Here is a 25,941-nt window from a genome sequence, read left to right as displayed (position 1 = left end):
TATAAACTACTTCCCCTTTCTAGTTTTGTGACATACTTTATGTTCAAAAAGAATGGTACAGCTTCTAAATTTGAAAATAATCAACTTCACATTCTTAATGAGAAGTTTTTATTATCACATAAATGTTATGACATGTTTAAGATCATAGTTTTAGTAGTTTTATAGTCACACACAAATGTTATGTCATGTTTATGGATGTTCACGATTTGGGTAAAAACCGATCTAAATCGAAAAACCAAACCAAATCAATTAAAAATTGATTTTTATTTAGTTTGATTTGATTTGATTTAGTTTTACATTTTTAAAAATCGATAATATTTGGTTTGATTTTGATTTTGTTAAAAAAAATCAAAGAAATAACTGAACCGAACCGAACTGACAATTTATATACATATTTTTTAATAATTATATATATATAATATAATATTTTTTATGAACACTTTTTTATGCAAAATATGTAACACGCTAATTTTTAAAAAAAAGGCATGATACATCTTTTATTTGTGTAGCAATAGCCATAACTTATGTACTATTTAGTAACTTTGTGTTGTTTAGTACTAACAATATAAGAAGGAAGTTTAACATAATTGAAGTTCTTGTATAAGAATTATAAGATTCAAAATGGCACAAAAATAATTTATTTCCTTTCGAATGAGTAGTCTTTTTTCTCCTTTGAATGAATCATTTTTTTTATTTTCGTGTATGGTTAATAACCGAATAACCAAACCAAACCAAAAAACGAAACCGATAACAATCGAATCGATACATGTGTATTATATTTGGTTTGATTTGATTTTAATAATTTAAAAATCAATTAAATTGATTTCGTTTTAATTTTGACCAATAACCGACCCGTGAACACTCCTAGTCATGTTTTATATCACAAATTTCAAAAGTCTTTATTTCTATCTTAAATTTTTTATCGATTAAAATTATGCCACATCAATTGAAACTAAAGAATAGTATATAGAAAGTAAAACATTGTAAAAGTTGTTCTATAAAGTTAAATATTTATTATTAACTCGAAAAAGTAGACCTAAGAGGAACATGATAAGAATAGAAAGATTACACGTTTTGAATAGTAATTGGCATTAGTAGTATTTTTCTTTTGTTAATGAGAAATTGAAGCAAACGGAAGTCCACCAACATAAGTAATTCCCTGTTCTCTTACGTTAGTTAACAGAAAAAGTGGGCTCACATGGCACCATATAACACGTTTACTCTTTTTGATCCGTTAAATTAGTCCAAAAAATACATACTCATCAAAATTATCATAATTTATAACCTACTTTTTTTAACGATCTATGAGATATAATAAATAAATTCATCAAAATATGAAACATAATAAATTAAATTTATCAAATGATATGTTGTCCACGAACTTCCTTTGTCATACCACCACACAGTTGTGGGATTGAGTAGGATCTGTTATTAAGGTCTCAAGTTCAAGCCTTATGAATAAAAAAATAATCTAATAAATAAAGGCAGAGTCAGAATTTGAATATGAGAAGATCACTGCTAAGAATAGATGGGCATTAATTAAAGCATGTTACGCAATATCCAAGAGGAGTTGAGCGGCGATTTTGACCGTACCTGATAAAATATAGGTTCGTATTTCAAGGTATATACACGATAGCCTTCCATGTTTCAAGAATTGGTACACCTAGTTAAACTCAAAGATAAAAGGACAATTTTGATCCTTTTCTCTAGTTAAGTAGAAGTTAACAGTTGAGGGGCACACTTGAGACTAATTCAACATCACTCACAGTTTTTTTGGAAATAAAGATCACACTCAATTATTTTCATTTCAATCATCAACCAAGAAATTTCACACAAATTAACTTCAGTGTAGAGGAATTTTCTCAAGATCTGGAAGAAATATGCACTTAGGAATACATATAATGAGAGAATATGGAGTGTCAGGTCAGACTACAAACATTACTGATGCATGTATTACACTGTGACAGGAGGTCTGAGAGTAACCAATGCTTTCTTGATTCTCTCCACAGCTGCCTGCAAGGTCGAAAGCGATGCTGCATAGGAGATACGGACACATGTGTCATCCCCAAATGCATCCCCGGGGACAAGTGCAACCTGTTTAAGGTAAGAGGGAGGCACGTGCATTAGGATATAGAGAAAAGATATGAGAAGCAAGGGTGGAGCCAGAACTTTTGACAAGGGATTCGAAAATGTAAAAAGAATGTCTCTAGCAAGAATCAAACCCGCAACAATGGGCTAAACAAATTGACCTTATATATAAAGTGTAATTTTTTGACGATGAACTCCCCGTAGTTCCGCCCCTAGCAAGGAGCTAATGCACATCACCAAACCACGACGAACTGTCAGATTTTTCTAGGATTGTCTTTCTAGATTTTGACCAAATTATATTTGCCTAACAATGAAGAATGACATAGTTAAGGTGGGTGGAAACCTTTTCTGTAGAATCCCCCAATGTTAAATGCTCGAGTAGAGAACACACTCACATGACCAGTATTAAGAGTTGTTTGAAAGTTGCAGTATCCATATTTTCTAAAAATATGCCAAGAATGTATCCTCAAAATTGTTTTTGGTGCAAGCAACTTCAGACCTAAGGTAAACATCTTGCACATCTGTCGTTTTGTAATTATGCTTACTAAAGTTCAAAATATGATGAATCTTACTTGAGATTTATCCAGCAAATACCGGCAAAGAGATTCTGAGTTGTTGACTGTGCCAAATCCATCAACCTCTACGCCGTAATAAGAGCTTAAATCAATAAATAGATAAAATGCTCCCTGCAAAAGAAAACAGAAAGTTTGGACTCAATATATCAGGGGTAAGAGTGCAAAAAGGAAAGAAGTGAGCAGAATTTTACTACTACTCGATGCACATAATCCTATTTCTCTACTTTTAAGTCCTCCATTAAGAAACTTTACTATTAAGTGCACTCATAATTCATACACGAGGCTCTGAAATTTTGACACCATCAATTTCCCCAAAGCTCCTGACAAGGAAATCTCGCCGCTCAAGAAATGCTTTTACCATAGTTGCAACTGCTTCTCCACCAGCATAGCCCAGTCCCAAAGCAGCCACAGCTGCTTTTTGGGATATGCTACTTGCACCTGATGTGAACTGCAACAGCAGAGAAATAGATTTAGAAGTGAACTCTCACATAGGGGGGAAGAGACACTGGATAATGTGAAGACTATTATTTAGACAGTGAACACATCTTTTACTATTTTCCATGGGTCTATATTGAATAGGTTAAAATTCTGGCCAAATAAAAGACCATATTCAAGGAAAGTACTTCAATGGATACATTAGATTAAGTATGGTCGGATGAAAACTCGTTTTTTCAATCATGTTAAACTAAATCCAATGATGAAACTCAGTTTCCAGACCCGTTAATTTGGTATTAAGAGTTCCGAAGTAAAAAACACCACATTCATTTAAGTCGATGAACTCGTTAGGAACAAAAGATATTACCTGGCTCTGTAACTTATTACATGCAGAAACAAAACGTTTAGGACCAGCAATATAGCCAAGTCTCCAACCAGTCATTGCATAGGCCTACAAGAATGCATACATTACAAGGCACACCTCCAGATATGTATTCCCATATTTGTAAAAGAAATAGTCATTGCCAAGGAATTCAAACGCAAGAGAACTAAGGAATTATAATTTTCATACAATAAGAGCTGCATTACCTTAGAGAAACCATTTACAGTGAGAGTCCTATCCCACATACCAGGCAAAGATGCAAAGCTGGTATGAGTTGCTGGTGCATAAATAATGTGTTCGTAAATTTCATCTGATATCACCTGCAGACCAGAAAACAATTTTTTGTGGGGGCAGGAAGGGGGAGTTCAGATTCAAAGAACAGATTGACATCATATTCAGGACGAGTTAGATATGATGAACCTACAAGAAGCCTCGGATGCCTAGCCACAATCTCAGCAATATCCTCAAGCAATTTCCGAGGGTAAACAGATCCTGTTGGGTTGGATGGAGAACAAAGAATCAGAAGTCTTGACTTTTCAGTCAGTTTAGATTCAAGAAGCTTTGGATCTAATAGAAAATCTTCAGATATGCTGGTCGGTAGAATCACAGGCATTGCATCTGCCATCCTTGCCATTTCAGGGTAACTTACCCAATAGGGAGCTGGAATAAGAACCTGTGCCATGTATGTGGGTTAATAAGCTAACAAACTTCAGAACGAATATTTCTTATATCTCAGAGCTAACAAATAATCATCATTACATTAACTGTCATTATGGCAATACTAATTGAGTGGTTTCTATCGTAAAATCCCACTGCTTAACATCCATATTTGAGGGGGGAAACTAGAGAGTATCCAACCTTATCTTCGGCATTTGATATTCTTTAAGATGGAGAGAAGACAAATGGAAGACGCTTTACCAAAATGAAAGTTCTCTTTTCAAACTGATTTAAATAATGGTACTAACGCTATATTTCCCCTCACAATTAAACCAGTTACAATATTTTTCTAAGAAGAGCTTAAGCAATAGAGAAAGGTGAAATATGTGCACTTCCTTTTATGAAAAACAAAATAAGAGTTAAAATTTTGTATCCAAACAATGAAAGCAGTAATCAAAAGAAAAAGAGGAGATGGATGTGTGGAAATGATAATTATGTGGAAAGTTAATGGTCCTTGGATGTGTATAGTTACCTCATCCCCTGGGGAACAAACTGCAAGCACTGCCTGAACAATACTTTGTTTTGCCCCATTGCTTACCACAATCTGATCAGGAGTGTATGATAGCCCATTCTCCTCTACATCAAGAAATTAGATCAGAAAAGAAAATAGAAACAAAACTTTCTGTATGAACATCAACTAGAGAAATTAGTACCTTTTAATTTATGACAAATAGCCAACCGAAGTTCCATTGTACCTGCATTTGGTGTATACCTGGTATGACCTTCACGAATTGCATTTATGCCAGCCTGAATAAGTGAGACTAATTTAGTAAATAGAGAAAAGTGTAAAACATTGATTTCCTCAGAATAGGTGTAGATCAGGTTCCATGATCACGAAATGTTACCTCTGCTATAGGAGCTGGAGTATCAAAATCAGGTTCACCAGCTGCTAATCTAATAACAGGTACACCAGCTTGCACAAGGGCAGTTGCCTGATCAGTAATAGCAACCGTTTTTGAAGGCTTTACTGAATTTACCCTGGGGCTGAGCGAGATATCAACCTCAACTCTGTCCATGTTCTGTACTATGACAACTGAACCTGTTCCACGCGAGAATAGCTGTCTCTTTGACCCTGAAGATCTGCCACATACATATATAAACAAATATTCTGATTCAGTAAAAACATCTAGGTGGTGTATTACTTGTTTTATGATTATCATGGTTCAATGACACATTCCTAATGCCATGTTATTAGAGAACTGCAAATATAAGAAAGTTTATGTTTTTATGTCTTTGTCAGAGATAGGATAAAACAGTGAAGATATCTCTTCAAGCTCTTGTTACCTTCTTTCTAAAAAACGATATCTCCTCAATCTCTCTTTCTTTCCTTTTCCCCTTTCTTTTCTCGACTGTAATAATAAAGTTCAAATAATAAAAGTGGCAAATAGCATTTACATGTTCATTCAAACATTTCAATATGTTAGACCTGTTGTTACGAGACTCTATAACCACAGAGTGAAGGGTGAAAACAAGGCTTATTATGTAGCTGGTATCATTCAACCAAGTACAAGTATCCAGTGTTGCTAGTTCGAAAAAAAGATGGTAGTTGGCGATTTTGTGTGGATTATCGATACCTTAATAAGATTATTGTTCCCGATAAATTTCCAATCCCAGCAATCAACAAATTACTGGAAGCGCTTGGGGTGCCACTATATTTTCGAAATTGGATCTAAGATCGAGGTAGGGTTTGCAAGGAGAATGTAGCAAAGATGGCTTTTCGTACACATGAAGGCCATTATGAGTTTTTGGCCATGCCATTTGGGTTGTCAACGCTCCATCTACTTTTGAAGCCTTGATGAATAAGATATTTCGGCCATACTTACCTAAGCTTAAATTGGTCTTTTTTTATGACATTACTTTATAGTGCAGATTTTCCTACTCACTTGGGTCATTTGCGGGAGGTGCTACAAATTTTAAAACTTCATAACTTGGTTTCCAATCGAAAAAAACATCATTTTGAACAATAGCAGCTAGAGTATTTGGGACATATTATTTTCACAAGTGGAGTCTCAGCGGATCCTGCCATAATAACAAGCATGGTTAATTGGCCAAGTCCCAAAGATGTTTAAGGGTTTGCGGGGTTTTTGGGACTCACTGGTTACTATAGGAAGTTTGTTCGTAACTATGGGAAAACAGTTGACCGCTCACACAATTGCTTGAAAGATGCTTTTCGTTGGAATAAAAAAACTCAGTTAGCTTTTGATTCTCTTAAGGAGGCTATGGTGACTTTGTCAGTTTTGGCACAACCAGATTTTAACAAGGTGTTCGTGGTTGAGGCAGATGCTTCGGGATTAGGGATTGGAGCTGTCCTAATGCAAGGAGGACATCCCATCACTTTTCTTAGTCAAGGACTTCCCATTCGAGCTCAAACTACATCATATGAGAGGGAGTTGATGGCCATTGTTTTTGCTGTACAAAAGTGCCGTGATTACCTGATGGGTCAACAATTCATTATACAAAATTATCAACGAAATCTACAATATCTCAGGGCCAACATGCTGTGGCAGAGGAGCAACAAAAATGGGAAACCAAGTTGATGGGATCTACTTTTGAAATTCAATATGGCCCAGGTTGTGAAAATAAAGCAGTTGATGCCTTGTCCCGCTAATTTCATTTCATTGCTTTTTTTGTTCTATGCAGTAGTACCTTAGATGATCTTTCCACAGAAATTCGACAGGATGATCAATTTCGTCAATTGACACAAGATTTGCTTCAAGATCCGGCTTCAAGGCCGAACTATGTCTATCCAGTTCCTTGAAGCTGTTGAATCGTGGGAGACAGCAACTGAGATGAAGGAGAATAGTAAAGGTGGGGAAGAACCACCTTCTGAAGAAGTCTCGCACATACAGCAGTGCAAGACGACGCAAACCATTGAAAATAAATCGCATAACTTGAATCATTCAGAGAAGGACGGAAGAGACCTACAAATACAACAGATTGTCGAGGCAGATCCAGTGGCAATTCAGAACTCAGCAGATCTTGAAACAGTTGAAACAGAGGCATCAAACTGGGTTAATTCCCACATCCTGGAACTGAGCAATACTTACGGAATAGCGTTTGAGGGTTTTGAAAGTGAAACTTTGGCTCTCCTCAAGAGAATTGATGAGAGAAAAGTGGCACTTGACAACAAGGAGATAAGGAAAGCAAATGTGACACCCAAGAGCAGAGGCAAAGGTAAAAATGAGTTGAAAAACTTACAGTCAAGCCTAAACAAGGAGGTAGAAGCGGTAAGAAGCAGGGGGAAGGCTCTCAGCTTAACATTTAGATGAAGATCAAAATTTGTCATGGAATGTAAGAGGTCTTAACAACTTGACTAATAAAGCTCTGGTTAAGACATGTCTACATAAATGGAAAGCAGATGTGATCTGCCTTCAGGAAACAAAAATTAATAAGAGAGTAGAGGAAATAGCATATCAACTGTGGTCGTCAAGATGGATGGAATGTGGATATATAGAATCGGAAGGGAGCAAAGGGGGTATACTAATTATGTGAGACCGCAGGGTGTGGAAGGGTTCAGAGGTAAAGGAAGGCAAATTCTCGATCACTTATAGATTCGAGTCAGTTCTTAATTCTTTTTGCTGGTTCTTTACTGGTGTTTGTGCACCCCACACTAGAAGTGAAAAGCTAGAATGTTGGGAAGAAGTAGCAGCTATGAAGGCAATGTGTGGCGATCATTGGGTCACGGTCACGGGTGGTAGAAAGAAGTGGATGCAACAGACTCACTAACATAATGCTTGAATTCTCAAGTTGGATAGAAGAGCTGGAACTTCATGATCCAGTTCTGAGGGGTGGGAGTTACACTTGGTTTAGGGGAATTAATCACCAAAGTGCTGCTAGGTTGGACAGATTTTTGTATTCTATGGAATGGAAGGAAAATTTCAAAAGCATCATACAAAGAACTCTACCAAGGGTAGCTTCTGATCACTGTCCTATATTTCTTGAATGTGGAGACTGGGAACAGAGACAACCCTATTTCAAATTCGAAAATTGGTAGCTCAAGGTGGAGGGATTTAAGGATTTGGTACAGGACTGGTGGAGTAGCTTTGCTGTTGAAGGGTGCCCTGATTACAGATTAGGGGCCAAGCTCAAAATGCCAAAAGATAAAGTTAAAAGAATAGAGTAAGAAGACTTTTTCCGACCTAGCCAACAGGAAAAACAATCTCCTGGAGGAACTTTCTGAGCTTGACAAAATTCAAGAGGATAGGCTTCTCTCTGAGGATGAAGCGACAATAAGGGCTACAATACTGGTGGAGCTGGAAGTTCTGGCTAAACAGGAAGAAGCTAGCTGGAGGCAGAAGTCTAGAACCCTTTGGCTGAAGCAAGGAGATAAGAACACTAGATTTTTCCAAAGAGTGGCTACAGACCACAGGAGATATAATACTATTGACAAAATCATGGTAAGAGGTGAGGAGGTGCAAAAACCCAAAGAAATCAAAGAGGCAATGATAGAGTTCTATTCCAATTTGTACTCGGAATCTGAACTATGGAGACCTTCCTTTGACCTGGAAGGATGTCCTATAATCTCAGTGGAAGAAAATGAGTGGCTCCAAAGACCATTTACAGAGGCAGAGGTGATACAGATCATCAAGCAGTGTGATGGAGATAAGGCTCCAGGGCCAGATGGATTTACTATGGACTTCTTCAAGACATAATGGGATATCCTAAAAGAAGACCTGATGCAGACCATTCAGAATTTCCACCAAAGGAGTATTTTTGAAAAGTCCTTCAATGCCACTTTCATAGCATTAATTCCAAAGAAGCCTGGAGCAGTGGAGTTGAAAGACTTCAGACCAATCAGTTTGATAGGAGGGGTATACAAAATCATATCTAAGTTGATAACTGAGAGGTTGAAAACAGTTATAGGGAGATTGGTGGATGAGCACCAAATGGCATTTTTGAAAGGAAGACAAATAATGGATGCAGCTTTGTTGGCCAATGAGTTGGTAGATTCTAAAGTGAAACAAAAGAAAAAGGGTATCTTTTGTAAGCTAGATATTGAGAAGGCCTATGACCATGTTAATTGGAATTTCCTCCTAAAAATTCTAAAGGACATGGGATTTGGCAACAGGTGGATTAGCTGGATAAAATTTTGCATTTCAAGTGTGAAATTCTCTCATTATCAATGGAAATACTGAGGGTTTCTTCCAGCACATAGAGGTCCAGCACAAGGAGACCCTATGTCCCCGTTCCTTTTCCTAATGGCAATGAAAGGACTGAATCATATGATTAAGATAGCAAAAACTAATGGCTGGATAAAAGGTTTCAGTGCTCAACCAGGCAGGGGAAATGAGCCGGAAATCACTCATCTGTTTTATGCAGATGATGCCCTCATATTCTACGAAGCAGAGGTGGTGCAGATTAGACATTTAAGGGCAATTCTAACAATTTTTTAAGTCATTTCAGGTCTTCATGTCAACTGGCTGAAAAGTATGCTATTCCCTATCAATCAAGTTGATAATTTGCAATGCTTAGCACAAAACTTGGGCTGCCAGATTGGATCACTACCATAAAAATACTTGGGCATGCCATTAGGTGCTAAGAATATAGAGTTGGAGGTATGGAGTGAGGTGCTAGAAAGATGTGAGAAAAAACTATCAAGGTGGAGGAGCCAGTATTTATCCCTGGGTGGGAGACTGACACTTACTAAAGCAGGGCTTGATGGTCTGCCTACATACATGATGAGTCTATTTCCTATTCCTAAAAGCATAGAAAAAAGAATAAATAGATTGAGAAGATCCTTCCTATGGCACAAGGGAATAAGGAGAAGAAAGGCTACAATTTGGTGAAATGGGATATTCTTACCCTTATCAGAGAACAAGGGGGTCTTGGACTGAAGAATCTCAGCAAACAGAACAATTGTCTCCTACAAAAGTGGTTATGAAGATTTTACACAGATGATTGGGTCTTATGGAGAAGGTACATAGCAGGAAAGTATGGCTTACTTAGCCACTAGATAACTGAAGAAGTCACAAGCACATTGGTTGTAGTGTCTGGAAAACAATCAGGAGACTTTGGCCTTACTTTATTAACAATATCTACATTGATGTTGGTAATGGTCTGAAAACTGCTTTCTGGAATCAAATTTGGGTAGGGGAGAACAGCTTGACAAACTTATTCCCCCAATTATACCTGTGAGATAATGATACTATCTCACAGGTATGGAGCCAACAAGGCTGGAACTTACTTTTCAGGAGAGCACTGATGACTGGGAAATTGAACAAGTAGCAGGTTTCCTGGGAACTTTAAACACTTCTCCTGGTATTTCCATGAGTCTCTGGAAACTACACAGCAAAGGCCAGTGCACAGTCAAGTCATGCTACTGGAACATCAATTCCAACCAGATAGCAACAGACATAGGGCCTTGGAAGGCAATCTAGAAAGCCAGAAGTCCACCAAAAGTGACTTGTTTCACATGGCTAGTGTGCAGGAAAGCCTGCATCACCCATGAGACACTGCAGAAAAGAGGATGGCAAATATGTTCTAGATGTTTTATGTGTGAGCAGGAAGCAGAAGTAAATAGTCATTTGTTTATGCATTGCAATACTGACACAAGCCTTTTTTTTTTTTTTTTTTTTACGGGAACAGACCCTACACGAGGCTCCCACCTCTCGTGCACAGCCAGGGGTTGAGCCGCACACCCCCAAGCCTTATTATACATAAAACAGAAAAATACACGGAGGGGGACATAAACCTAACCTCCAATCCTATGGTGGTTCATAAGTCGGTCATCCTACTAAGGGGGACACAAGCCTATGGAACAGTTTCTTGTGCACTTTATGAGTTAGCTGGGTGATGCCCAAGACAACCTTGGAGTTGATGAATCAATGGTCAGGAATTGGCAAAAGAGGAAAAGAAGAAGATTGGTGGAAGACAATACCAGCTTGTATATGGTGGACCTTATGGAGAGAAAGGAATGATAGGTGCTTTGAAGATCAGAGAGTCAATATACAGAAGATTAAGATGAAGTGCATAAGCATGCTATTTTTTTGGTGTAAACAAGAGTTGGTAGGGGAGACAGTAGATTTAGTAGATTTCATCAGAAACTTGTAAAAGTACCCAAATAGGGGTGTGCCCACCACTCTGTGGGTTGTAAGTTTCCAATTCATCATTCATTGAATGATGAATTTTTCGTGTGAATACAAAATTACCCTTATCTCAAAAAAAAATGGTTGCCTATTTTTCAAAAGTCAGCTATTGATTCACCGTTCATCATTACACATTCCCATGCTCCTTGGGGAATTTCACTCCACACCTATAGGTGTACACTCAGGCTTTTTCCAAGCATACAAGCGCATTTCACAAGAGTTGTATTGGAGTGGAATCAAAAGGGATGTTAAAAACTTTGTGGCTAGTTGTGATGATTGCAAGTAGAACAAGTGTGAAGCCCTTAGTCCCACTGGCTTGCTGCAGCCATTACCTCTTCCTACTCTAGTTGGAATGATATTGCTATGGATTTCATCAGCGGGTTACCAAAAGCAATGGACATGATACTATACTTGTTGTGGCGGATCGTTTCACTAAATATAGTCATTTTCTCCTCTTATCTAATTCATACACAGCAAAGAGAGTTGTTGAGCTATTTGTTCATGAGGTTGCATGTTACATTGTTTCCCCAAATCAATTGTGTCTGATCGAGATCGGGTTTTGTCAGCCAATTTTGGCAAAAATTATTCAAGTTGTCTGGTAATAGCCTCAAATTGAGCTCAAGTTATCACCCTCAAACAAATGGTCAAACTGAGGTTGTCAACTGCTCTTAGGAGACTTATTTACGTTGTTTTGCAAGGGCACATCCAAAACTATGGCCAAGATGGATTCCTTGGGCTGAATTTTGGTCCAGTACCACTTACCATGGTTCCACCAAGATGACCCTTTTTAGATCTTTATATGGGAGAGATCCTCCTCTTTGTTGCAGTTCACTGATGTAATTTCTGTTGTTGAAGAGGTCAACCAGCAGCTTATGGCTCGCAACACTATTTTAGATGAACTCAAAGCTGATCTGACTCATGCTCAAGCTATGCTGATGCCAAGCGTCGTGAAGTTGTGTTTCAGCTTGGTGCTTTGGTTTACCTTCACGTGCAACCTTTCAAACTTTGCTCACTTTGCTAAAAAGGTTAATCAGAAGTTAAGTCCTCGTTACTATGGGTCATATACTATCTTCAATAAAATTGGTGAAGTTGCTCATTGCCTTGATTTACCCCCTCATTCACGGTTGCATCCCACATTTCATGTTTCTAGGCTAAAGCGTGCAGTAAAGGATTCTACTCTACTTCATGAGCTTCCTCCTTTCTTATCTGAAGAACTTGAAATGCAAGTGCAACCTGAAGGTATAGTAGACTGCCTTACACTCTTGAATAGATCCAAGAGATGTTTATTAAGTGGAAGGACTTGGGAATCCTATGAAGTCATTGATGCACAGTTTCCTCATTTTCACCTTGAGGACAAGGTGAAACTCAATGGGGCGGGTATTGTTAGACCTGTTGTTACTAGAGCCTATAAGCACAGGAACAAAGGCAGATCCGGGATTTGAAGTCTCTGGGTGCCGCAATGGGTCCACCGTCCGCTGTCGACGGAGAAAGCAACAATAGCGGCACGAGGCTGAGGCGACTGGCGAGTGAAGTTGATATTTGGAGAATCCGGCTCCTCTCCATGTCTTATTCATATATCAATGATGCAAATTTTTAAGTAATCAAGTGTCTTAATCATGATTAAAGGATATATACTATCATTTAAATCTATCTAGTTTTAGCCATAAAATAAGTCATATCACAATTTTTTAGCACCATTATTTAAATTGTTTTAGTTATCTATAATTTTTCCATTCACAAAAAATATTTCTTCACAGACAAATTTCTTCCAATTCAAAATCAGCATTTAAATAAGATATTATACGAAGAAAAAATATTGTATTTAGATATTAAATAAAAAGTATTAAAAATTACTTTGCCATAAAATACAAAGAAAAATAATATAATTTTGTATTAGGCAATTTTTTCAAAAAGAGACAAATTTTTAAAAAAAAAAACGTCTATAGATCTTGATCGTGACTCAAATTGTAAAACTATTGTTCTTCATTATATATGAAGAATTTAATGCTATTTAACTGAAGTAGTTTCATTTGTTCTCAAAATTTTGAAAAATGGATATTTTCTTACCAAAGTTGAAAAAATTAAATCCCAAAATCTCTTCTTTTAGTCATGGTTAATTAGTAAACTTCTTTGATTAAGAAAACTAATTAATATAGACCTTTAATATTTAAGTAACATATGTGTCACACATTTAAATAGAAATTTACAAAAAATGGATAGAAGAGAAATGGAGAAGAGCCAAATCCATATTTGGAAAAAAAAGGAGAGAACAAAACTTTTATAAATTTTTATCTTTAAGCAAATATTAACTAATAAGAAATAAAAGAAAAGCAAAGACTAATAAATTAATTTAGTCAAAAATAATTATTTATTATTACTTAATAAAAGTCAGTTACAATTAGAAACAAACAAAAAACAAGAAAAGATTTGTGCCGAGTGATGTTGCTGTCAAATCTTTTTTTAAAAACCGCCAATAGGATTCGATCCCACGACCTCGCATAGAATATATATGACCCTTTGCCACTTGCACTAGAGACTATGAGCCCATTTGGATTGGCTTTAAGTTGGTCAAAACCAACTTAAAGCCCCTTTTTAGCTTTTGGACGTGTTTGCCTAATGCTGACTTTAAGCCATAAAGTTCTTAAAGTCAGTCAGAAATGAAAAGTTAGGATTTCTAACTTTTTTTTCCAAAGTGCTTAAAGTCATTTTCTTTGACCATGGAAATTACTTTTATATCCTTTATATTTTAACTAAATTCTCAAACTACCTTTTTTTATTCTTTTAACCCTAAAATTCACATCATAACCACTTTTATCCAAACACTCAACTGCTTATTTATAAAAATAACTTTCAGCACTTCAAAGTTCTAAAAGCACTTTATACATAAAAGTTACTTTTTTTAAGCCTATCCAAACGGGCTCTATGTTGGTTCCCTAGGTGGCAAGTTTATTATTTATATATGTCGAATATATATATACCTATATATACATAGAGATTCCGTCGAAGTCCATGGGTGGCGTGGCACCCCCACGGACCTTAATAGGTCCGCCCCTGGCGCAGGAAGACGGGTGAAAATAAGGCTTAAATGTAACTGTTTTATTTATTAATTATTATGTGTACGTATTTCTAGTGGTTACCTAGCAGTTAACTAGCAATTTAGGCAATTATAATAAAGGAAGACAGTCAGTTTTTTCTGTAGGATTTTCTCTGGCAGATTTGGAGGCTAACGTTCCTCGAAATACCTTGATTTTGTTAGAAGTATTCTCTATTTGCTATTGTAAAACTCATTCTATTGTTGGTGGCAGTAAATAATAGTTGAAGTGTTATTCCTATTTCTAGGTTCCTAACACAATATCACAACTTTTTGGCACCATTTTGAGAGGGGAGACACTATCTTTGCAATACGTAATGGGAAACATTTTATAACCAGAAACAAGGGTAGCTGAAGATAAAATGTAAAAAGATTAAACTATCACCCATCATTTAACAATGGTTATACCTAAAGGGCAGCCCGATGCCCTAAAGCTCCCGCTATGCGCAGGATCCGGGAAAGGGCCTGACCACAAGGGTCTATTGTACGTAGTCTTATCTTGCATTAGAAAACTAATAACAATGGTTATACCTACACGACTATTTATCAAAAATGATTATACTTGAGATTCTTTACCAAAAAAGGATTATACTTGGAATTCTTTATCAGAAAATGGTTATTTATCAGAAAATGATTATACTTGAGATTCTTTATCAAAAAATGACTATGCTGAAGAATTTTTATCAAGAAATGATTATACTTATGATTCTAGAGCAGTGGCTCATCTTCTTTCTTAGCCACTAACTAACAATTAGAAAACTAGTAACAATGATTACATTAGTTAGTTTTGTGGCCCAAGGTTTACATAGAGTGTCAATTACTATGATAAGCCTATAAGAATTGCTAGTTTAGATGATTTCCATTATTCGAAATGAATGCAGTGTTCTAAGCTAATTACTCCATTCAGAGTCGTACTGTTTAATTTCTCAATGCAGATTTAGCTATTAGCCAAAGATAAACATATCCAAGAAAGAGAAAAGAAAAATTACTAGACACCATGTTTATAGCAAATTCACAAACTACAAGCAGCAGTGTTTAGGTCCATCTGAAGGAGTGTGTTAAAAATTAACACCACACCCAGTGTAGTCTCATATAGTGGGGTCAGGTAAAAGTTAACAATAAGATAAATTTGGTCAATACTCTTAGTTACCTCATTTAGATAAAATTCCATCCTTGCAATTCACATAGTAACTGTGACAAATTTGGGTACATTTTCAAATGTCGGCAGAGGGAACACAGAGTGAATAATGTTGTAGAAATCTCATGAAAAATGTACTCTAGGTTGGACAAGCTTATTGAACAAAAGTCAACTAATTAAATAAATTGACATTAACAACATTGAGAATATTAGATTAAGTTATTTATTTTCTCCTTTAACTTGAGTAAACTTTATCACCTTAAGTTACTACAACTTGAACTGACAAACTTAAAAAATCTAAAGATGTAGATAAAACCCAGCCTGATAAATAAAATAGAAATTAAAGGTTATAACAAAAGATTTGTCTTTGAAGAAGGGGGGAGGATATTGCTAGTTTGACAACATATATAATAATTCAAACTAATACAAAGAGGTTAACAAAGATACTAACAGACTAAATTCTCGCACAAAGGAGATCAAAAGCTAAAAACATTCATTAAATTGGGAAATATTCCCAAACCTCTCATTCCACCCTCCCAAAAAAGAAGGAATTTCTACTGCATAAAAAACGAAACTTTCACCATCCCAAGCATTCTCAAGTCCAAAAATATAACAATAAGATTCCTAGAAAATGTGTTAACAATTCAAAAAAAATGAGGTAATTGCAATTAACAACCAAAAAACAACCGGGGGAGAGAGAAAATTACTTGAGAGGGAGACCGCGGAGGTTAGAAGAGAAAGAGATTGATCTGGGGTTCAGTGAATCCGAATGAAGTCCAGCAATGGTGGGTCTTGAAGCAATTCTTGATGAACCCCATAGAGAAGAAGAAGATGCAGTCATTTGGTGGGATCTATATCCAATTTCAAAGTTGGGTTTTCAATTGAGGATTCCATTTGGGTGTTGGAAAAGAAAATTACATAGAGAAATGAGGGTTGGTAAGGTTAGAAGAAGAAGCCTAATAGTTGTTGAAGGCTGTTTTGCTCTTCTTGGTTGGTAAAGCTGTTTCTTTTTTCTTTTCTTATTTGCTTTGTTTTTTGTTAGAGTAAATCTATCATGATCTTCTTCTTTTTTTAAAGAATAAATATGAACTTATAAGTATAAATAAATAATCAGTAGTACTCCTTATTTTGAATTATATATACCTTACGGAGTTTTAGTTTCTCTAAATAAAATTAAATATTTCAATATACATTTATAATCGTACCAGATAATTAGGATAAGTTTTTTTATTTTATAAAAAAATATCAAAAAAAACTTAAGTATAAAAAAAAATTGTTTTGTTATTTCAGCCTTGGGATAAATTTTGTTAGAAAGAGTACAATATCAAACTCAAAACCTATTGTCCTTACTACAACAATTCAAGTACTCAAACACTACCTCCTCCGTTCCAAAAACAGTTGTCTCGTTTTCTTCTTGAGAGTCAATTTGACTAATTTTTAAAGCTAAATTAGATTAAATTAACTCGATATTTAAAAATTATAAAATTTGAATATTCAAAAACTATACCCAAAGTATTATAAATTGCAATTTTTATCATATCAATATGATGAAAAGACATATCTTAAAATGTTGGTCAAAATTCATATCATTTGCTCTCAAAAAGAAATTTGTGACAATTACCACCACAACTTGCGCTAGCTATACGTCCAAGGCCAGGTGTGTGAGAGTACCTGTCACAGAATCTTAAAAGACACGGAAAGTCGCTGAATTGGCATCGTTGAGTACCTTTGATTGGAAGAGAACGTTGTCGATGAAAGGTAATTTTGAGTACTTTACGATTTTGCTTTGTGAATCAAGCTCATTTTGTTTGATTTTTAATGTTTGTGTCTCAATTATGCTAACAGTGGAAATATCTTGGAAGTGAATTTTGAGTCATTTACTACTGTAACCCCTCCAAAGATACTTCTTTATGCTTTTTATATAAGAAAACACATTGTATTGTAATGGTCCATTTAACTAATTAATTATGCAGAGTTTTGGATGTCTTTCGATCTGTACTCTGATTACTTACACAGAGGTATGGCAATTTTTTTTTCTAATTTGAAGCAAATTGAGCTGTTATAAGAGAGTATTCAAAACAAAAGGAAAAATCCATGTATTTAAAACTGTCCATTGTTCCTACGTATTTCCATCCGAAGCTTGTCCAGTCCCCTTAAAGTTCACCTTCTAAGGTTACCAACTATAGAAATCACGATAATTTCTTTTGTTACCTTGTGTAGGAAAAAAAAATGACTCAGCTTATAAATTTAATCGAGAGAAACTCAGGCCTGCATCTATTATTAGCACCCACACGTTAGTCTTAATGTGTTAAATCCAAAGGGTTTGACCTTCTATTCCCATCCTTTGCTTCCTCTTGCTCATACTTGGTACCTTTTATTGATATAATTTCTCCCATTGCTTCAGTCTAAATGCTTTCATTAAGTCTAGGCAGCTTTCCTGATCCACCAATACCAAACTTGGTGTCTTATGGGCTGCAAAGCGAATGCGTGTCCAAAAATTTAATTTTTTTTATAGGAAGTAAGATGCACACAGGCTCGACGTGTCTCCGACACCAGTACTTGACAATGAAGTTTGTGTCCGTACATTATACTTTGTTGGTATTTATTTGGTTGTTATTCTTGGCATGTATTGTTCCTCTTCCCTTATATAGGCTGGTTAATGCTATTCTTCTTATTACCCACAACCTTGAAACCTAGACAAATCCTAGAAACTGTATACACAAACATAAATCTCAACCAGCTAACAGTGTCAAGAAGCTTTCTCGAATATATGGCATGAATTTGCAGCGAACTTACTGAAGCCTATATACATTTAATGTTGACTTACCTTTTCTTATTTTATTTTCAGAGTTTTTGTAAATTCACTCTTCTAATATAGTAGAAATAAGCTAAATTCTGCAACGACATAAAAGTTGGGCCCGTGCTTGCACGGGCTAATATCATCTAGTCCTACTATTTAGAAGAGCAACTTAAGAGGCAGGATCGACATGTTTATTTTTAGTCCTACCATAAATCCAGTTCAGCAGGTTACAACTGTCAGATTTTGATGCACATGAGATTGAGGTTGCACCGAACCTTGAGGGCAAGGTTCTTTCGCAGGAGGGAAGTATTGTTGTGAACCCAGATGGTGACATGGATGACAGCAAGGCAACCACGGTGGATAAGGAAATTATTCAGCTGAGACGGGGCACATTTGTACAAGTGTGTAATTACCACTTAGAAGACTTGCTGAGTTCGTGCGGAAGCAGGGTAGCAAAACGTGATGGGCAAGTATGGATGGAGGCAGCATTTGAAAGATAGTGAAGTTTGTTATAAGTGGCTATCAAGAGTCATAACAAAAAAAAAAGGCTATTCTTGTGTATTGGGATTCTGCTATCTCATCAATTTTTTCTGCTTTATTTCTCTCATCAACTCCTCTCTATTTAATTCAAACTAATGAACACAAAATTAAAACTTTCAAACTAACCCCAGTGTTATATCAACATGTGCAAAGTATACAATCTTCTAACTGTGACTTCCTACCCTGAACCTCCCCTTCATCCTCCCAAAAGAAGGAACCTCTACTGCATAAAAATCAAAACTTTCACCATCACAAGCATTCTCAAGTTCAAAAAACATAAAAAATTATGTTGCATCCAACTAAACAAAAACTAATTCACCAACTTCAATATTCTGTTAACAATTCAAAATTCTTTGATCTAATTGCAATTAACAACGAAAAAAAACAACAAGGGAAGAGAGAAGATTACTTGAGAGAGAGACCACGGAGGTTAGATGAGAAAGAGATTGATGTGGGGTTGAGTGAATCAGAATAAAGTCCAGGAATGGTGGGTCTTGAACCAATTCTTGATGAACCCAGTAGAGAAGAAGAAGAAGCAGTCATTTGGTGGGATTTATATCAAATTTCAGAGTTGGGTTTTCAATTGAAGACCTCATTTGGGCGATGGAATAAACTATATAGAGAAATGGGAGAGGGTTGGTAAGGTTAGAAGAAGCCTAATTGTTGTTGGAAGGCTGCTTTGCTCTTCTTGGTTGGTGAAGTTGTTTATCTTTTCTTTTCTTAGTTACTTTGTTTTTTGTTAAGAGTATCTGTCATGATCTTTTTTTCTTTTTCTTTTTTTGTTTAAGAATAAATATGAAATATGAAATATGATTTCATTATAATTTTATAATGTATCGGATAATTTTTTATTTTATAAAAAATATCAAAAAAATAAGATATTAAAAAAAAATGGTTCTTGAGCTTTGGGATAAATTTTATTAGAATACAATATCTAATTCAAAACCTATTGTCCTTGCTTTAACAATTCAATTACTTAAAAACTATTTGGTTCGTTTCAAAATACTTGTGGCATTTATTTTTCAAGAATTAATTTGATTAATTTTTAAACTTAGATTAGATTAGATTGATTTTATATTTTAAAATTGTATATTTTAAATATTTAAAAATTATACGAAAAGTATTAGAAATTATAATTTTTCTCATATCAATATGATGAAAAAAAACATAACTTAAAATATTGATCAAAATATATATCCTTGGACTATCAAAAATAAAATTGTGACAAGTATTTTGAAACAAATGAAAATAGTTTGTTCTTCGTGATTATCTTAAACTATAAGTTATAACATAGCAACAGAAGACACAATCCATCCGTGTTGGTTATAGGCTATTAAATTGAGGTGAGATTTTCACAATATTTGTTTTGTATATTCAAGTATAGATTAATATTAATTTTTTAATATAATAAAATACTTTCTTGATAGGATAATGATCTTGTACAAGCAAAACAGATTATGTTACAAAGGATACTAAAATACACAAATTTAGAAGCTCCTTGGATGGGTTAGTAGGTTTCAACTTATTTTTGTCTTTTTGATTTTAAATTAAATGCTTGGATTTTATTCCTTTTTTATTCAAATATTATAAAAATGCTTAAAAAATATTTTAGCTTAAACACTTAATATAAGTCAATCCAGATAGACTCTTAATTGTTCAACTAAATCAATTATAAAATTCAATTTAAATCAAATACATTTTTTCATATACCTCTTCATAATAAGAGTGGTGCATCATGTGATTAATTATGCTAAACGTATTGTTTCTATTAATTGGTATTGTACAATATTATAAAGGAAATAATATTTTTTATGCTAAACGTATTGTTTCTATTAATTGGTATTATACAATATTATAAAGGAAATAATATTTTTCAAAAAGCGAAATGTCCTTTTATTTTTATGAAGATAATATTAATATATATTTTTATCATTAACTTTTAAAATTATCACATTTAAATAGTTATATACATATATTATATGATTTACACCAATTTAAAATTAAAAAAAAAAGTATCAAAAATTATGATTCCGCTATAACATTTTTGTAATGTCATCAATATATGACCGTGAGAGCAATCAATATGTGCTTTTGAGCATCCAAATACCACAATGATATCAAGCACAACTGAGTGCTCGTATAATCTACTCTTATATAATAGGTAAAGCAAAAAAATGTTATATGTCAGCATCACAAAAAAATTGCAAACATAAAAAATAAAATTAAAAACTGAAAAACACTAATTGTAATAGATCACAATGATGATTATCTATTTAATATAATTTTTAAAAACATTTCAACACATTTATTTAAATCATTTTATAAGGATAAAACTAACTTTCCTATTTTATTTAAACAAGAAATAAGTATTTTGGAATTTGCCGTGATTCTGTGAATTTGGTTGTGTATTTTTTTTTCTTTCTTTTTTGGATCAATGAGTAATATACAAAAAATCATAAATTTTAAATTAATTAAAATAAATAAATATCTTACACACCCACGTCCTCATCCCACTAAGTGCACGCAGAAACACACTCACGTAATTATAATAAGTAGTTTGTTATTTACTTTTTTAAAATTATTTCTTAATATTGACTATTTCGTTCATCAATTCGTCTCCGATGATAAGTTTTGAGGTTGGAATGCACAAAAGTGATCTATGAGACATCCTCTAATGGAAGTATATATGTTAGCGAACTTGTCATGTCAAAATTAAAATCTTTCTTTTATCAATTCTAAAATGAATATATCTTTTAATAGTTTCAAATGTTATGTTCTTTTAATCAAACGTACAAGATTTACATTGCACAATTTCAAGTTGATACTAACCAACATGTTTACTACTAAAAGTTAAAATTTTATTTAAAGAAACTTATTATTTAAAAATATCTCAATATTTTAATTCATTTATTAAGTTTAAAAGGTGTATTTAAAGAATATGTAATTAGTATTACAGAATACTTAGGAAAAGTGGGATTAAATTATACAATTTTAAAATAACTATAGAATTTGTAGTTGCCATTAATTGAAATATAATTTAAAACCTATTATTATTACTTGTGTTTTTTATCAACATGAGAATTTATAAATATTATAATATATACTTATATTTTTTAATATAAAAGGAAAAAAAATATTTTTATTCGAATTTTAGATGAAAAAATATTTTAAAATTAAAATCAAAATTTATATGAAAGTGGTTAGTTTAAAAAATGCGGAAAGAAAAAAAAAAGTTTTGAATTTTGAATTTAGTGTAGTAAATAAAAATTAAAACTTACCGTTGGATAATTTTTTCATTCCCCATTTCTCTCCTTTCCAATAACTATTGCTTTTTTTTTTTCATAGCAACTACAATGTGTTTTTTTTCTAGCAATTACAAGATGTTTTGTCTCTTGACTTTTTATTCTTCTATTTAAATAGTTCTTTTAAAATTAGTTCAAAATGTTTGTAAAGATTAATTCTATAACAAGTTCAATATATCAATGTTAATTTACTATTTTTCAATAGTAAACATACACATAATTTTAACTTAAAGCAATTAATTACTAAGCCTCCACCTAGTAAGGTGAGTTGTAATTTAGTAAAATAATTATTTTTCATATTAATTTACTATAAAATGTTACCAGCATTTTTGAAAAGGCTGAAAATTCTTCAATTTTCAAATGAAGAATGGGTGTTTGTGTAGAAGCAAAGGACGATTCTACCCATATTTATCACTTTGTATAGTGACTTTTTGAGACAATTTTCTTCATTTCAGTTTGTATGATTATATATCTATTACACTATTTATTATGTAGGTATTATTATGATTTATGATTTATGATTTATGTGCGTGTGTGCATTGTTAGTGTGTGAAAAAAATTAGGGAATAGAAATAAGGTGGGATAGTTATTGCAAGTGAGGTTCGATTGGGGTAGTTAATGTCCATATTAGAAAATTTTCATATTATTTTCATTTTGTCTATTTTGTCTTCTAATTTTGAAGTTTTATTTTTTAAAAAAAAATCAATGCAATGATAATAATATTTATAATATTCCATGTTATTTTTAAAATGCTTTTACTTCAAATTCTAATCCTTAAATATTTAGGATGTTGATAAAGACAAAAATCGAAAAGATATTTACTTTTATTAAGGACAAAGTTGAGAAGTTATAACTACTTTGAATTCTAAATTTTGTTTTTAATTCATTTATTAAGTTTAAAAAGGTGTTTTTGAAGAATATGTAATTAGTATTACAAAATACTTAGGAAATGTGGGATTAAATTATACAATTCTAAAATAACTATAGAATTTGTAGTTGCCATTAATTTATATATAATTTGAAACTATAATTTTTACTTGAAATAATATTACATTTAATTCACGGAATATTGATTGCAAAAATTTTAAAACCTATTTTAATTTATAACTGGTTTGGAATAAAATGTATTAGAATTAAATAAGAAATTTAAATATGAATTACACTTGAAAGATAAAATATTTAAATTTGGATTTGTGTTGTCCCATTGGAAAAGAAAGAGAACAAATGATGAATAAAAATAAGAAAAAAATCCAAAAAGAAATATGAGATTTGTTTTCAATTGCATTTTACGTAGCAATTTAATTCATTGAGTATAACGATTTTAAAAAAATGTGAATACTTTAACAAAATTTGATATAAAATACATCATATGTATTTGTGTGACTATAAGTTATAAATCATCTTATTGAAGGTGAAACAGACATTTTAATATTTAATTTTACTCAATATACAAATATGTTATTTGGTGGTACTACTAAAAAAAGCGTGTTATATAATTGAATTAATCAGAGTACAAGATTATAGACTAGATGAAAAAATGAAAAGCGAAATTACGAGGATGATAAATATGATAAAGATATTATACGTGTGTGAATAATTACAAAAATAATTATACACTACTCAAATTTTAAAGCTACATGATGGCATATCATTTGTTGTTAGCTTTTCTTCGGAAGCAAGGCAATTAAAAATATTATTTTTCAAATATTCATTCATTTTAAAATACGTCTACAATAATCGTTAAAGTTGAGCTACATCTTCTTATTCAGTTCTTTGATCATAAAATATAACACGATTAAAATATAAAATTGTAAATGACCGATCTAATTATCAAATTATCATTTTTTTAAAAAAAGAATTATTTAAAAGTTTACAAAGTTGTATTTTGAAATATAGTGTCACAAGTCATCATCAAAATAATACTCGATTTTTCAGTTTTAATATTTTTTTAAAAAAATAAAAATTTGAAATTCATTTTGTTGTGCATCCTTATTTCATGAAACTATACTTGATTAAATGAAAATTGTTTTATTTTATAGTGTTGAACTAGAGATGAAGAGTGTGCTAAAAAGGTTGCAATATGCTTTACAAATTATATATAAATTTTAGCAAAAACTAAAGTCATTATTTTTAGCACAAGGTTCAAATTTGATCTATGGATTTAAACTTTAATTAATAAGTACAAATATCAATTCAGGACACCCCACATATGTTGCAGTGAAAGTTTCCGACTCTCTAGTGCTATCCCCCCTGTTCGGCCTGTCATTACAAAGGTAGACTTCATCCTTTCATTTGCTTTCTTGTTTTTGGCTCAAGTAGTAGGTCCTTTGACCCTCAAAGCAATACAATAAGCTCCTTTTATGCTGTCCAAGAGCTTACTTATGAGCAAAAGGGGAGGACGAAGTCGCAGGGGAGTTATCCTGCACTTAAAAGAAAAAGTAGAAAGATCGAGCAACACATGCCATTCTCTTCATCAAGAAAGATTGAGCTTGCATATTCCCTGTGCATTGGACACGTAACTAACCGAATCAATTGCGACACGAATGAGAATGCATGCAACGGATCCTTGTAGTAGGCTGGACCAAGATCCAGCCGAGAGAGGGCAATCTTTAGAAACAATAGTTGGGAAAGTAAGAGAACGCTTCGCGTTTTCTTATCTTCTTTCCGCCCTAACTTTCACTCCTCTATATTTGAAATATGCCTCTCTAACATTACGATCTGCAGCTCAAATGGTCCTTTATGAAGTATCTATTGGTCTTATTCTTATCGTGCACCTTGTGAGCGCGTTTAGATCCGCAAAGGCAATCGCTTGGATGTTCCCCTAACCCAACTTGGGAACGGACCGAAGAAAACCGCAGCATGGGGAATGTTCTTATCTCGTCGCAAGGCTTATTTTTCGTTGTAGGTCATAAGGCGGGCAACTTTATCTGATCAAGGGCTGGGGCACAAGGGTCCTGGTACTATCCAGGTGCGAAGAACCCCAAAGGTGATTGCAATGAGCAAAAATCTCACTCACGCACCTAAACGACGAGCAGACACTCGAACGTGAGAGTAAGGGATAACCCAAGGAATGGACGAGCTCAAATGGGGTAGGGAGTCAAGAACCATGCTTTCAGAGACCTAACCTTTTCCAATCTGTCTAGCTTCGGTGTGTTCTTGGCTTAATTAAAGGGCAACCCATTTCTACTCCGGTCATCCGAGTGGTTAGGGAAACTTTCAAGTGTAAAAGATTTAAGAGATAGGAGGGAAGTGATAGATTAGTTCATGCTCAAATACAGGCGGAGTTAGCAAAGAAAGAGGTACAACATAAGCAAGTAAGCGGGTTATAAGAAAGTCGGATTCCAATCACAGTTAGTCATGCCGCTTTCAAGCCAGTAGTAATCCTGTCCCAGTTTATGTCTCTGCTTTCGCAACTGCCTTTCTTGTCTTTGAACGAATCAGCTCTTAGGACAAAGTTCGAAATCATTAATCTTCATTATACTAGGAGAATGGGAAATTTTTAGAATAATATTTGATGTCTTTGAAGATCATATTCACACTGCATATAAATTAGGGTAAATTTTATTATCATCAAGTGTTTATGTAAAATCAAAATATTATATATGATTACGCATGCACTCTATTACTCAATAATAACATATATTAGTTATTTTAAAATTAAAATATTATTACATTTTAAAATATCTTCGCAACGTGCGGATACGTATATTAGTTTATACAACAATACACATTTTCTTTCTTTTTTATACTTTTACTATTAAAAAACTTAGTAATTTATCATTTTTTAT

General features: G+C 33.6%; 1 protein-coding gene across 3 annotated transcripts; it reads right to left on the bottom strand.

Moving 5' to 3' along the window:
- Positions 1-1,786: 1,786 nt before the first annotated feature.
- On the bottom strand, positions 1,787-19,564 carry LOC129902433 (bifunctional aspartate aminotransferase and glutamate/aspartate-prephenate aminotransferase). Of its 3 annotated transcripts, none has more exons than XM_055977668.1 (10): positions 19,261-19,564; positions 5,043-5,277; positions 4,851-4,944; positions 4,670-4,773; positions 3,905-4,153; positions 3,687-3,800; positions 3,466-3,549; positions 2,941-3,111; positions 2,661-2,774; positions 1,787-2,094 (listed from the first exon to the last, which is right to left on the bottom strand). In XM_055977668.1, the coding sequence occupies exons 1-10, from the start codon at positions 19,392-19,394 to the stop codon at positions 1,954-1,956; spliced, it is 1,440 nt and encodes a 479-aa protein (XP_055833643.1). In that variant the 5' UTR covers positions 19,395-19,564; the 3' UTR covers positions 1,787-1,953. The 3 variants fall into 3 exon arrangements, with proteins under 3 accessions (XP_055833643.1, XP_055833658.1, XP_055833651.1); XM_055977683.1 differs by lacking the exon at positions 19,261-19,564 and adding an exon at positions 18,978-19,074; XM_055977676.1 differs by lacking the exon at positions 19,261-19,564 and adding an exon at positions 16,219-16,390.
- Between the last annotated feature and the right edge of the window lie 6,377 nt (positions 19,565-25,941).

Source organism: Solanum dulcamara, chromosome 1 (genome assembly GCF_947179165.1).
Source record: "Solanum dulcamara chromosome 1, daSolDulc1.2, whole genome shotgun sequence".
NCBI lineage: Eukaryota > Viridiplantae > Streptophyta > Magnoliopsida > Solanales > Solanaceae > Solanum > Solanum dulcamara.
The sequence above is the reverse complement of the archived record's forward strand: the minus strand, read 5'-3'. Positions and strand labels throughout refer to the sequence as shown.

Bases quoted from the DNA above. Each gene is read 5' to 3' on its own strand.
- LOC129902433 (XM_055977668.1), bottom strand. From the start codon at position 19,394: ATGACTGCTTCTTCTTCTTCTCTACTGGGTTCATCAAGAATTGGTTCA. The intron at 3,112-3,465 runs GTAATATCTTTT...CTGCTGTTGCAG, and splicing joins GTAATAAGTTACAGAGCCAG to TTCACATCAGGTGCAAGTAG. The intron at 2,775-2,940 runs GTATGAATTATG...TTTCTTTTGCAG, and splicing joins TCAAAATTTCAGAGCCTCGT to GGAGCATTTTATCTATTTAT.